The 14981-nt window shown below is 41.8% G+C and overlaps 1 protein-coding gene across 4 annotated transcripts in view; it reads left to right on the forward strand.

Moving 5' to 3' along the window:
- Positions 1 to 349: 349 nt before the first annotated feature.
- ldlrad2 (low density lipoprotein receptor class A domain containing 2) overlaps positions 350 to 14981 on the forward strand; it is a 70810-nt gene continuing 56178 nt past the window's right edge. For 2 of the 4 annotated variants that reach the window (XM_079680045.1, XM_079680048.1), the window contains exons 1-2: positions 350 to 511; positions 3635 to 4120. In XM_079680045.1, the coding sequence (XP_079536171.1) occupies positions 406 to 511; positions 3635 to 4120 (592 nt within the window). In that variant the 5' untranslated portion in view covers positions 350 to 405. Of the gene's footprint in view, positions 4121 to 14981 lie in introns of all 4 variants that reach the window. The other 2 variants (XM_079680046.1, XM_079680047.1) reach the window with 2 other exon arrangements.

Below are 14981 nucleotides of genomic sequence, written 5' to 3' on the forward strand. Positions count from 1 at the left end.
CACATCGTTAAAACCCTTGCTTAGTGGGAGCAACATTAAATGGATAAACACAACTTCGTTTTTTTATGTAAAATAACATGAGTTTGAGTAAACAGTTTGCAGTCTTGTTTTACTAGCCTCAGTGTTATCATTGAACATGTGTAGTAACTGTACTCATGTAAAATGTTCCTATTATGTTAACTTGATGTTGATATGGTGAGCTGCAGCTGAGTGGACGACATGTGGAAGTTTACATCAGGAGGGAAACCTTTGTCCACGAGCTGGCTTAAAGCCTATTGGTTCGGCGTTGTCATGGAGACAACGGGCCGAGGGGAGGTTCAACTGGAATAAAGGCCAGCGAGTGTTTATGATGGCTCACAGCGAGATATTCCACTGTGTCCTACAGTGACTGCGGATGAGGAGTGGATGTTCGCGCAGCCCCTGAGGATGGAGGTGGAGGTGGAGAGCTGCTGGCTGCTGCTGCTGCTGCTGCTCTGCTGCATGGCGCTCCACAGCGAGGCCATCGAGACGGGTAAGCCTAGAGACCGTCACGTCTGATCGTGTTTAAGTGACGCACTTCTCATGGGCATGATGACTTGACGTCCGTGCGTAACGACCTGATGGCGCTCAGCGTAGAGAAGAGCTGTTGTTATAGTAGCCTATACTTGTATAATAATAGTGGCTGTAGTGAAAGTTTGCGTGCTTCTGTTTCTTTAGCAAAAGTTTAAAAAGGGAAAAGTTAGTGAATTTTGTTACATTTGAAAATGTAGATATTCCTATAGCCCACTAAAATATTATAGTACCCACCCACATATAGTATATGCTCGTAAACGTAGGCTGTGCATAGTAAGCTATACATCAAATGCGTGTACACAGATAAGGTTAAGGTTTGTTTATTTATATAGCATATTTAAGACACAAAGGCAATTTAAACTGCTTTACATAGGCAATAACACATAACAATTAAAAAAATAAAATGAATTGAACAAAAAGACAATTCATAAAAGAGACAGAAATTAGTTAAAAAGAGACATTGTTAATACCATAATGCTGCAAGGAATGTTGAAGTGCAATGTTAAAAAAAAGTTAAAAGACCTCTGGAGAAGCAGCATTAAAGAGCAGGTTTTCAACATAACAACTAAACTAATGCCGTTTCATGCCATACATCCGACTACACTTCTTTTTCTGATGACGATGTACTCATGACAGGTGAGTTCTGACCTCTTTGCAATCCGAGTCACATTATTGTTTTGGTATAGTTCAGTTTAAATGCAGATTTAGAAGTTTTCCCAGCAACAGAACTCCAACAACAATAGACTCCTGAAACGTTTCTGATTAGTGGTACAGAAGCTGAAACATGCAGGACCACTAAGGTCCCTATACTAACCATGTTTTTATTCATTTGTTTGATTTAAAAAAATCAATCCTCATTATATTATATATATTATGTCATTATATTATGTTACTCTGGCTAGGACGAAAGGATGTTGAAGTTATAAGTGATATGATTTATGAGTAAGTTGTACACCAATAGAGATGAAAGACATTTGTTATCCATCACAGAATTCCAGTTGTGTTTATAGAGGTAGTTCACACACAGACAATATTGCAAATCAGTGAGCAGTGTTATGTTCAGATGGGATTTTCAACATGTTGCATCACTGTGATGAAGTCTCTTATGTTCTAAATTAGCCAAAGACAAATCGGCAAAGCCCTTTCTTAGCCGAAGCGTCATTAAGAATAGGTGCCAGGTGTCACAGATTAACAGAGAACGCCACAGAGATCATAGCACAAATATTACTGTCTTTTCCCCTGACAATATTGATATAAAATTGCATATGATATGATAACAGATTTGTTTTCAGACCAGTTTATCTTGTTGTCACTGTACAGTCTATAAACTAAGCTTGGAGTACAAAAGGACTAAATGAGTTTCATTGTAAAGGGACAAAGTGGAATCTATGTTGAGTTGAGTTAGAATAGCACATGGATGGACAGTGAGCTGCTGCCCTTCTCCTCACAATGCAGGCTCAGACACATTTCTCACTGCGGCGTGTCGCCCAGACCCTGACCCTAACCCGCCTCTGATCCGCTCCCTGGAATGGACTCTGTTTACAATTATTTCAAACAGGTTGAATTTTCAGCCTGCAAAAATCTTTACTGGGGACTTGATGTCCTCCGCCGTGCACACTGTTGCTTCAGAGGTTGTATTTACTTGTGCGGTGCAGAGGGGATTAGCTGTTTCCCACCAACAGGGGCTCCAGGGCTCCGGGACATTCCTGGAGGTCAGTGCAGGAGGATCTAGCTGTCTCCCAGGGAAACGGAGCCAATAAACTGCAGGGGTGGTCGTAAATGTTCCCATTATTTGGCCTGCGGCCCAGATGCAAGGGGCGGAGGGGAGCTGCTGGACCTGCCCCCCCATCTGTCCTGGTCCTGCCTGTGGATGAGCAGTGAGCTGCTTCAAAAACCATCAGCAGGTCTACACTGAAGTGTGTGAGTCTGTACATCAATCAGTGTGTGGAAGACCTGCACAGTGTTTCCCTGTTGAGCTACAATGGTAACAATATAAGATCATTATAAAGAGACATCACTTTGGAACACATTTCCTGATGAACCCTAATGTCTTCAGATAAACTTTAGAAATCACTGACACCAAAAAGAAGGGATCTGTGAATGGCCTGCAGAGGTGGGAGGAGTTCTCATATCTTGTACTTGAGTAAAGGTAGAAGTACCAGAGTGTGGGAATACTCTGTTACAGTAAAAGTCCTGCATTCAAAATGTTACTTAGTAAAAGTAGAAAAGCAGCATCAAAATATAGTGAAAGTAGCTACAGTAAAAGTAATGATTGTGCAGATTGGTCCATTTCAGAATAATATATATGATATGTTTTATAATGATTGATCATTAAAGTGTTCTCAAAGCTGATAAAGGTGCAGCTAGTTTGAATGACTTTGTATACTGCAGGGTAGCTGGTAGTGGATTTACTCCAGGTGGAACTAAAGTCTGATTTAAGAGTTCATTATATTTCACATCATTCATCCACATCTGTAAAGTAACTAAAGGTATTAAATACATGTAATGGAGTGAAAGTACACCATTAACCTCTTTAAGTACAAAGTAGCACAACATTTAAATGCTGAAGTCAAGTACAAGTCCCTCTAAAATGTAGTTGAGTATAGCACCTGAGAAGATCTACTCAGCTACCTTACGGGCAGTAAAATCAGAGGGATTGATTACTGGAGGCCAAACCTGTTTTAATGTTCTTTTAGTCATACCAGTCATTTGACGCAGACTTGAAAAAAACTTTAACATGTATCATCCATAGACTGATCATATCATATTAGTCTAATATGAGAATTAGAATAATAAGAGACACATTCTATGGTTAGGGCTAGTAGTTAGAGCTAGTACTATATATTTCAGTGTCATCTTGAAACATCAAACACTGTTTTTGTTGTCATTTCAAAATGGTCTTATTACAGGAAAACAGTTTTTTTAACATTGCCAATAATTAGAATTCAAAAGACAGTACCCTTTGTGATCAGAAGATGTTTTGTTGATAACTTTTAAAGAGAGTCAGATTATTTTCTTACAGGGTGCTCCATGTAAGAGCTTGTGTCTCCGGACTGTGTCTCATGGGTTTTTCTCTCGTCAGTGAACGTGGTGGACTTCTGTGGTCAGAACATCCGCGGTGACGGCATGATCGTCAACTCGCACCAGGAGTCCAAGAAGTACTACTTTGTTACCATGGGGACGGACTGCCACCTCACCATGCAGGCCAGCTCGCCCAAAGACAAGGTCCAGTTCCACTTCCGCTTCTTCCTGGTCTACAGTTTGCTACGAGTGGCCCCCCTGAGCCCGGCCCCTCTCTTTCCAGAGTCCCCTCGTGGCTCCGCCCCTGTCAACCCCAGACTGGAGCCCACCTCCGGGGAGAGTCTGGGGGACCCGTGTCACGCGGGCTCATACGTTCAGTTCTACGATGGACGTGATAGGAGGTCGCCTCCTCTCGGGCCCCCTCTCTGTGGAAAGAGCCCCCCCCGGCCGGTGCTCTCCACAGGAAACTACCTGACCCTGAGGCTGGTGACCCGCGGGACTCAGCCCAGAGTGGACTTCGTGGGGGACTTCACCTCCTTCAGACTGGGTAACAGAGACACATGTGTCCATGTATTCTACAGACGCTGTCTTTACTTAGCATCAGTATTGTTGATGTGTTTTCCTGCACACATGTCCCCTACTGAGTCTCGTCACACTAAGATCCTTCTTGTTTGTTTGAAAATGGAAACAACTAATGTCTGTCTTCCTAAAAAACAGTTTGACTTGAGTTCAGCAGAGATAGAAGAAGTACTCAGACCTTGTACTTGAGTAAAAACATTTGACTCAAGTAAAAGTAGAAAAGTATTAGCATCGAAATATAGTTAAAGTAGCAAAAGTATAAGTAGTCTTTGTGCAGATTGTTCCATTTCAGAATAATATATATGATATGTTTTATACAACCCGGTATCACGGCAAGACGTGAACATGTGAAGATTTAAAATGCTGGGAGACATGAAGATGTCACGATTTCGTCCCTTCAAACGTGACAGTTACACGGTATTGTTAACATGGCTCAACCAGTGGAGAAATACCCGGAAATGCCAAGCAAATGCTACCCCGACGGTCGGTTGTTATTGTCAATATTAATATAATAATGATTTATTTTTTAATAGTCACACTCGATTTCGACGATTTTCTTGTTGCCCCAGCTGGTCCACACCTCTTTTAGCAGAAACAAAGGCTACATTAACGTATTAAATCGATATTAATCCATGTGTGTGAATGTGGAATTAATGGACGTGCTGTTGTGCGATTGCGTTGCCAGGCTTCGGTTCATGTTGATTTACAAACTCTTCAACTAGAACCGTAGTTATATTTAAAAACATTTTAGAAGGCCTCACGAAATACTTTAATGTAAATTAAAATGTAAATGTGAAGGAATGTGTGTATAACAAAATACATCCGTCATAAAAAATACCAGAAACAGACGTAGGCAAGGTCCTCAGCTCGGTGATTTGACGGTTTAACTGCAATGCACGTTGAGAAATGGTGTTTATGTGATGTGAAATCCGAAAACATTTTTTTAAAATAAAATAATGCTTTATTCCGAGTGTGCTTGCTTTTCTCTTTTAAAGTCATCACATAACGGCATTGTAATACACGGTTCGGCTGCATTAAATATTACATATCTGCCGTAGTTCTCTATTTATAGAGCCCTGCTGAGAAGACTTCTAGACAAACAGGAAGAACTGCCGCCAAAACTCATAAATCATAATAAGATCATAAATATATCAGCAATTAAACAACATCTTACATTTATTTTCACACAATACGTCTCCTCGCAGTATCAACATTAATTCGGCTGACTTTTATATTTGATCCAATTGGTAGATAGGCTGTATTTACACCATAACATTGCACAGCTGATATAAAAGGACTTGTAGTTTTTAAAGATATTACCGATTTTCTTTGAATATAACAATGTAAATAGTCAGGGGATTTGGGTGATGGGAGACACATCTATGGAATCACAATTTCAATAGCTTACCATTAAATGACGGATATACCTTTCTGTCAGTGATGTTTTATAAATCAGATATTAATATGTATAAGTAAAACATGAGAAATAGTATAGCAATATCATGTAAAATTATGTAAAAACATGAATAAAACTACACATCTTCAGATGTTATACATACATAAGTGTCCTACACTAATAATGCAAAGTTATTATTAGTATGCTGTGTGTACCTTGTGTGCACTGCCTAGTGGTTAAAGCACGTAATTGAATTATTTTTGTTGAATAATGTTATTTTGTTGAATAATGTTATTTGATGAAAAAAATACTTTCATAGGGGGAAAGTAGAAGGTCAATGATAAAAATAAAGAATATAAAAAATCAAGAAGATACTGTAAGTGATCTCTACAATACAGTTTAGTGCATGATGTACAAATATATTAATATGAGGATGTGCAAAACAGACAAACTAATTAACATTTATTAACAGATTAAAGAATACTTTAGGTTAAGGTCTTCTTTTAAATAAGAAAAAAGCTTTGGGGGTACCCTACACATAAATATTAAGCCTGACAAAGTATACTTAACGTCTAATATATTGCTTTCCTGCAATGTTAACTATGTTGAAGCACTTATTTTAACTGATATTATATACATTAATTATACTCTTATGTATGTAGATAGTATAAGAAATGTGCATAATGACAGTTTAATGTTGAAGGTATACATACATATTGATAGATGTCTTGTAATGCACTGTTGAGGAACCTGTGACCCAAGTTTTTCATTCATGTGTGTATATGATATGTCAATAAACCTTTGAAAATCTTGAAAGGGATGTGCAAAATAGTCATTATATACAGTCTTTAATGAACTATTACTAGAGAATAACGAGTAATGAATATACTTTAGGGATCCTATTAATATCTAATAATAAAAATAAAATTCAATAATGTGCTGGTTCTTACCTCTCTGAAGAACCAGCACCCTCTCTGAAGAACCAGCACCTTACCGTGGTAGAGAAGTTTGTGTGCCCTGGTGAACCTGGGGGCTGTGTTGTCTGCAACCTTGTGTTCCTGGTAGGGTCTCCCATGGCAAATTGGTCTCAGGCAAGGGGCCAGACTAAGATTGGTTCAAAAGACCTCATGAAAGACGATACACGAAGTGAGGATACCCGGCCCGGAGGAAGCCCGGGGTCCCCTTCTGGAGCCAGGCCCAGAAGGAGGACTCGTCGGTGAGCGTCTGTTGCCCGGGCTTGCCACGGAGCCCGGCGGGGCACAGCCCGAAAAGGCAACGTGGGCAACACCTCCGCTTCTCCGTCCCGCGGGCCCACCACCTACGGGAAACAGCGATGGGGTCGGGTGCGCTGCCAGAAGGGTGGCAGTGAAAGCAGAGGGTCTCGACGGATCAGACCCGGGCGACAGAAGCTGGCTTTGGGGACGTGGAACGTCACCTCTCTGGGGGGGAAGGAGCCGGAGCTTGTGCGGGAGGTGGAGCGTTACCAGTTGGATCTGGTTGGGCTCACCTCTACGCACAGCGTCGGCTCTGGAACCTTACTTCTGGATAGGGGTTGGACTCTATTCTTCTCCGGAGTTGCTCAAGGTGTGAGGCGCCGGGCGGGTGTGGGGATACTCACAAGTCCCCGGTTGGGTGCTTCGTTGTCAGAGTTTACCCCAGTGGACGAGAGTGGGTTATGGGGGGAAAAACTCTGACTGTTGTGTGTGCTTATGCACCAAACAGCAGTTCAGAGTATACAACCTTCTTGGAGACCCTGGAAAGAGTCCTGTATGGGGCTCCTGAAGGGGACTCTTTAATCTTGCTGGGAGATTTCAACGCACATGTGGGCAATGATGGAGACACTTGGAGGGGCGTGATTGGGAGGAACGGCCCCCCTGGTCTTAACCGGAGTGGTGGTTTGTTACTGGACTTCTGTGCTAGTCATGGATTGGCCATAACAAACACCATGTTCGAACATAAGGATGCTCATAAGTGTACGTGGTACCAGAGCACCCTAGGCAGAAGGTCCATGATCAATTTCATTATCGTATCATCGGACCTGAGGCCGTATGTTTTGGACACTCGGGTAAAGAGAGGGGCGGAGTTGTCAACTGATCACCATCTGGTGGTGAGTTGGGTCGATTGGCGGGGGAAGCCTCTGTGTAGACCTGGTAAGCCCAAACGTGTAGTTCGGGTGAACTGGGAAAGTCTGGAGGAGACCCAAGTTCAGAAGGCCTTCAACTCACACCTCCGGCGGAGCTTTTCGGGCATTCCGGTGGAGGTTGGGGACATTGAACCAGAGTGGTCGGTGTTCAAAGCCTCTATTGCCGAAGCCGCGGCGGGGAGCTGTGGTCTCAAGGTCTTAGGTGCCTCAAGGGGCGGTAACCCTCGAACCTCCTGGTGGACACCGGTGGTCAGGGAAGCCGTCCGACTGAAGAAGGAGGCCTTCAGGGATTTGTTATCCCGGGGGACTCCCGAGGCAGTTGTAAGGTACCGACGGGCCCGAAGGGCAGCAGCCTCAGCCGTGGCCGAGGCAAAGCAGCGGGTGTGGGAGAAGTTCGGAAAAGACATGGAAAAGGACTTTCGGGCGGCACCAAAGTTGTTTTGGAAAACTGTCCGACACCTCAGGAAGGGGAAGCAGGGAACCATCCAAGCTGTGTACAGTAAGGATGGGACGTTGTTGGCCTCAACTGATGGAGTGTTAGGGCGTTGGAAGGAACACTTTGAGGAACTCCTGAACCCGACAACTCCGCCCTCTATGTTAAAAGCAGAGCTGGAGTATGACGGGCGATCAACACCAGTCTCCCGGGGGGAGGTCACTGAGGTCATCAAACAACTCCACAGTGGCAAAGCCCCGGGGGTGGATGAGGTCCGCCCAGAAATGCTGAAGGCTCTGGGTGTTGATGGACTGTCATGGTTGACACGTCTCATCAACGTTGCGTGGAAGTCAGAAACAGTACCGAAGGAGTGGCAGACCGGGGTGGTGGTTCCCCTTTTCAAAAAGGGGGATCAGAGGGTGTGTGCCAATTACAGAGGCATCACACTACTCAGCCTCCCCGGGAAAGTTTACTCTAAGGTACTCGAAAGGAGGGTCAGGCCGATTGTCGAACCTCAGATTGAGGAGGAACAATGCGGATTCCGTCCTGGTCGTGGAACGACGGATCAGCTTTTTACTCTCGCAAGGATCCTGGAGGGGGCCTGGGAGTACGCTTATCCAGTCTACATGTGTTTTGTAGACTTGGAGAAGGCATATGACCGAGTTCCCAGGGAGTTACTGTGGGAGGTGCTGCGGGAGTATGGGGTGAGGGGGTCTCTACTCAGGGCCATCCAATCTCTGTACTCCCAAAGCGAGAGCTGTGTCCGGGTCCTCGGCAGTAAGTCAGACCTATTTCAGGTGAGGGTTGGCCTCCGCCAGGGCTGTGCTTTGTCACCAATCCTGTTTGTAATATACATGGATCGGTTTTCGAGGCGTAGTCTTGGGGGAGGGAGTCTGCAGTTCGGTGGACTAACGATTGCACCACTGCTTTTTGCAGATGATTTGGTTCTAATGGCTTCATCGGTCTGCGACCTTCAGCACTCACTGGATCGGTTCGCAACCGAGTGTGAAGCGGCTGGGATGAGGATCAGCACCTCCAAATCTGAGGCCATGGTTCTCAGCAGGAAACCGATGGACTGTCCACTCCAAGTAGGGAATGAGTCCTTACCCCAGGTGAAGGAGTTCAAGTATCTCGGGGTCTTGTTCTTGAGTGAGGGAACAATGGAGCGTGAGATGGGCCGGAGAATCGGAGCAGCGGGAGCGTTACTGCAGTCGCTTTACCGCAACGTTGTGACGAAAAGAGAGCTGAGCCAGAAGGCAAAGCTCTCTGTCTACCGGGCCATTTTCGTTCCTACCCTCACCTATGGTCATGAAGGATGGGTCATGACCGAAAGAACGAGATCGCAGATACAAGCGGCCGAGGTGGGTTTTCTCCGCAGGGTGGCTGGTGTCTCCCTTAGGGATAAGGTTAGAAGTTCAGTCATCCGGGAGGGACTCGGAGTTGAACCGCTCCTCCTTCGCGTCGAAAGGAGCCAGTTGAGGTGGTTCGGGCACCTAGTTAAGATGCCACCTGGGCGCCTCCCTAGGGAGGTGTTCCAGGCACGTCCAGCTGGGAAGAGACCAAGGGGTAGATCTAGGACCAGGTGGAGGGATTATATCTCTTCGCTGGCCTGGGAGCGCCTTGGGATCCCCCAGTCAGAGCTGGTTGATGTGGCCAGGGAAAAGAAAGTTTGGGGCTCTCTGCTGGAACTGCTACCTCCGCGACCCGTCCACGGATAAGCGGGAGAAGATGGATGGATGGAACGTGCTTTAACCACAAGGTGTCCCTTTCTATCAGTTGTGCACCGTTATGGTGTAAATACAGCCTATCTACCAATTGGATCAAATATGAAAGTCAGCCGAATTAGAGTTGATACTGCGAGGAGACGTATTGTGTGAAAAGAAATGTAAGATGTTGTTTAATTGCTGATATATGGATTTATGATCCACGTCACGTTTTCAGTTTTGGCGGCAGTTCTTCCTGTTTGTCTCGAAGTCTTCTCACCAGGGCTCTATAAATAGAGAACTACGGCAGATATGTAATATTTAATGCAGCCGAACTGTGTATTACAATGCCGTTATATGATGACTTTCAAAGACAAAAGCAAGCACACTCGGAATAAAGTATTATTTTTTAAAGAAAATCGGATTTCACATCGCATAAACACCATTTCCCAACGTGTTAAACCATGGAATCACCGAGCTGAGGACCTTGCCTACGTCTGTTTCCGGTATTTTTTATGACGGAAGTATTTTGTTATACACACATTCCTTCACATTTACATTTTAATTTACATTAAAGTATTTTGTGAGGCCTTCTAAAATGTTTTTAAATATAACTACGGTTCTAGTTGAAGAGTTTGTAAATTAACATGAACCAAAGCTGTTGCTATCGCACAACGTCACGTCCGTTAATTCCACATCCACACACATGGATTAACATCGATTTAATACATTAATGTAGCCTTTGTTTCTGCTGAAAGAGGTGTCGACCAGCTGGGGCAACAAGAAAACCGGCGAAATCGAGTGTGAATATTAAAAAATAAATCATTATTATATTAATATTAGGGCCGGGACTCGATTAAAAAAATTAATCTAATTAATTACAGGCTTTGTAATTAATTAATCGCAATTAATCGCATTTTTTTATCACATATAAATATTTGACCTGAGAACAGTGAGAAGCAATTTTTTTCACATGGATTTTAGTATACCATTTAATAATGACAGAATACATAAGCTTAAGCAACACAACATTGTTTATTTTTTTCAAGGATGTACTTAACCAAGACCAACAGAAAAGTGCAATTTTTGCCATAAAGTGTAGCAATAGCATATTTAGGAATATAGTACATTTCAGAGATTCAGGTAGCCTATAGGTATGTAGACCTTCTGTAAACTATAACACTTTGTTTTTTAAGTATAACACAATACTTTCAAGTACATTCAGAACATTGGAAACCCTGACTATTAGAAAACATCTCTCTGTTGCTTCAGAGGCCATAACAGACTTTGTTGATTTACCAACAGTTGATTTAAAAAATTTAATCAATTTCAGTCCAACTCTCTCAATAACCTTGACCAAAACAATAAACCGTTCAACATAAAGTGCCAGTTGCACCAACAACATAATAAATAGTTCAACATAAAGTGTAGTGTACCATTTAAAATAAAATAAAAAAGTGCCAGTGATTGACCTCAATCCCTCCTATTCTTCCAATATCCTGATGAAAAATAAAATCTCTCTGTTGCATAGGCCACTGTTTGATCAACGCGAATTGGGTGTGGGTCATTGTACTCCGAGTCGGGCTAACGTCCACGCTAGCTTCCACGCTAGCTGCTATAGGTTTTGCATTGAGGTGATACTTGAGGCTTGATGTGTCCGTTTTTTAAAACAAAATGTCCCATCCACGGGGTCAACCAAAGCGGTCTCATCAGCTTGTTCGTTCATGTTTGACTATTGTTCACTGTGGTTTGTTGTTGTTTGAAGTCATGAGCGTTAGTTGGTGCTCCAGTATAATCGGTACCCCTGAAACTCATCCAGTGAGAAACGTTCCGCGGTGCAAAAATAAGTGCGATTAAAATGCGTAAATTTTTTTAACGCGTTAATTTTTGTGTAATTAGTTAATCTTAATTAACGCGTTAAAGTCCCGGCCCTAATTAATATTGACAATAACAACCGACCGTCGGGGTAGCATTTGCTTGGCCTTTCCAGGTATTTCTCCACTGGTTGGGCCATGTTAACAATACCGTGAGTAGTAATAAGGATACTGTTTTCATCACATTAGTATGCATAAAAAGTGACAGGTGGGCCCGCCCCCAATTATGCTAATGAGCTAAGTCCCGTCTACCTTTTTGTTCGAGGTGTGATATAACAAGTAGGTGTGATATCACAAGTAGGTGTGAGATCCTTCGATAGGAGGGGTGATGTGTATTCACACGTAGGTGTGAAATGCCCCCACTGTAGTAGCGCCTTATGGTGTCTAATCAAAAAGGTTGTGTGTGTGTGTGTGTGTGTGTGTGTGTGTGTGCGTGTGTGTGTGTGTGTGTGTGTTTGTGTGTGTGTGTGTGTGTGTGTGTGTGTGTGTGTGTGTGTGTGTGTGTGTGTGTGTGTGTGTGTGTGTGTGTGTGTGTGTGTGTGTGTGTGTGTGTGGACCTTCATTGCTGTCCTCACATGGAGCTACAGGTTCCTGTCAGGATCTTAAGCGCCTTTTGCTGCTTAACCAAAAGTGTTGATTAAGGCAGTCTGGACACACCCCCTTCCTGTCACACTTTCCCCTTCCTTTGGCTGTCAGGCCTTTTGCTGTCTAATCAAAAAGGTAGTGTGTGTGTGTGTGTGTGTGTGTGTGTGTGTGTGTGTGTGTATGTGTGTGTGTGTGTGTGTGTGTGTGTGTGTGTATGTGTGTGTGTGTGTGTGTGTGTGTGTGTGTCTGTGTGTGTGTATTAAATTATTCATTTTCAAACATACAAGGCGTTTGTCTACTGAAAATCAATGCAAGGGCAGAGTTTCACTCTGTGGGGGGACAAAAGAAGCATTGTTAATCACCTGGAAAAAGGACTTTTTAAAGCAGAGATAACATATTCAGACACATACAGTACCTGAATATCAGCAGGAGAGGACTCTTTTAAGTAAATACGTTATAAGGTTAAAATAAGATATATATGTGGTGGAATTAGTTTAAAACAGTCACCTTACACCTTAGTTGTCCTCTCTAAATTAGATTTAAGATTTTTAAAATGATTAGTGTTAATTAAGGGCTATTGTTATTTTGGTTTATAAGGGGATAGAAATTCAACTTTAAAAATGCACAGGATCATTCTAAGAAGAGTGAGAGGGCTAATGAGCCAGCACCATACTTCCTCTATGTGTTTTCTTGACCTGTATCTGATCTTGAAAAACTCTGGTAAGTACTTTTTATTTTATTTTATAATATCATGTAATTAGTTAATGTTGCTTGGTGTGTGTTAAACAACCTCTGTGCATCTGTTGTATTTATTTTGTAACAGCACTATGGCTCGTAATGATTTAGAAGCATTGGGAAAAGTACCCCTCTATGTACAAATAATGTGGTGTAGATTTTTAATCAAATCTTTTTTGTGTGTGTCTCAGTTCAGGAAAGTCTGAACCAAATAAGAATTGGAATATTAGAGAGGATTAACTCTTTTGGTGGAACCCCATATGACTCATTCCCTGTGGAAAGTGAGTATATATGTATTTAAAACTGTATGTGTTTGTATCTAGCTTATTCTTTAAATTAAATATGTTTTTTGCTGATGTGTAAAATATCCAAAATAACGTTTTTATATGCTTACTCTCTTGTTAAAAGGTGATGAAGTTTGCAGCGTAAGCCAGCCATCAGTGTACCATCACGACGACATATCTATACAGCGTGAAAACCTCCCCTCTCTGGAGTTTACACACAGCCTACCTTCTGCGACAAGTGCTGATCTAAGTTTGATCTTCAGTGATCCTCTCACACACCATCCCTCAGAGAGCCAGACGGACTCGTCCCCCTGTAACGCCCCCCTTCAACAGGTCTGATGTTAACCCCCAACACAACTAAGGAATTTGTTTTCTTTTTAATGGCCTTGGCAGATTTTTTTTTTTTTCTATTGCCAAGATACTTTTAGACACACTTTTGAAGTATGCAAAACCTTAAAACTAGAAATTAAGTACATTTTCTGATTAGATTTTTTCTTAAAGACTGTTTCTCTAAAAGGTAAGTTTGTGATTTTAACACTTTTTTACTGACACTCAGCAGATTTGTGTGTAATTCTCTCACAAAGGAACTGTAAGATACACTTTTTATGTATGCAAAACCTTAAACATATTTGAAACCAAGATACTTTTGTGATACACTTTTATGTATGAACATTGTACAATTGGTAGAATGTCAATCACTTTGTAACATTTTATTTTCTTAAAGACTGTCGCTCTAAAAGACAAGTTTGTGATTTTAACACTTATTTACTGACACTAGGAGATTTTGGCTTTTTTCTCTTTTCTTGTGTTACTAAGATACTTTTAGATACACTTTGATGTATGCAACACTTAACAACTGGTAGAATATGAAGTACTTTATAAGGAATTCGGTTTCTTTTAATGGCCTAGGCAGATTTTGGCTTTTTTTTAATCTCTGGCCAAGATACTTTTAGACACACTTTGAGGTATGCAAAACCTTAAAACTAGAAAATTAAGTACATTGTCTGATTAGATTTTTTCTTAAAGACTGTTTCTCTAAAAGGCAAGTTTGTGATTTTAACACTTTTTTTACTGACACTTTGCAGATTTGTGTGTAATTCTCTCACAAAGGAGCAATAAGATACACTTTTTATGTATGCAAAACCTTAAACATTTTTGAAAATAAGATACTTTTGTCTGAATACATTTTCTTTAAAGGCACTTTTGATTTTAACGCTATTTCAATGGAACAATCCAGTTTTGTTAACATCCATGCTTTTTTCTCTTTTCCTGTGTTACTAAGATACTTTTAGACACACTTTGATGTATGCAACACTTAACAACTGGGTAAAATATTCATTAGTTTGTAATGAATTGAGTTTCTTTCTTTTGATTTTCAACATACTATTTGTACACAATGAGTTTTCCATATACTTTTTTTCTGACAAACTATACTTTTGACTTTTTTCCGTAAAATCATGACAAACTATTACTTATTCTTAAATTTGACCTCTTGCTGGAAATGATAGATGAAAAAGCTACAAAGCTTAAAGAACTTTTTTTAAAACTCTCAATTCTACAGATGGCTCCCCCCATTCAACGCAATAAGTCCCACCCTCCACCCAGCAAATCATCTAAAACAGTGCTTCTCAAATTGTGGTCCGAGGACCACTGGTGGTCCGTGAGCGCCCCCTAGT

This window comes from Notothenia rossii (assembly GCF_949606895.1).
Source record: "Notothenia rossii genome assembly, chromosome: 5".
Taxonomy (NCBI): Eukaryota; Metazoa; Chordata; class Actinopteri; order Perciformes; family Nototheniidae; genus Notothenia; species Notothenia rossii.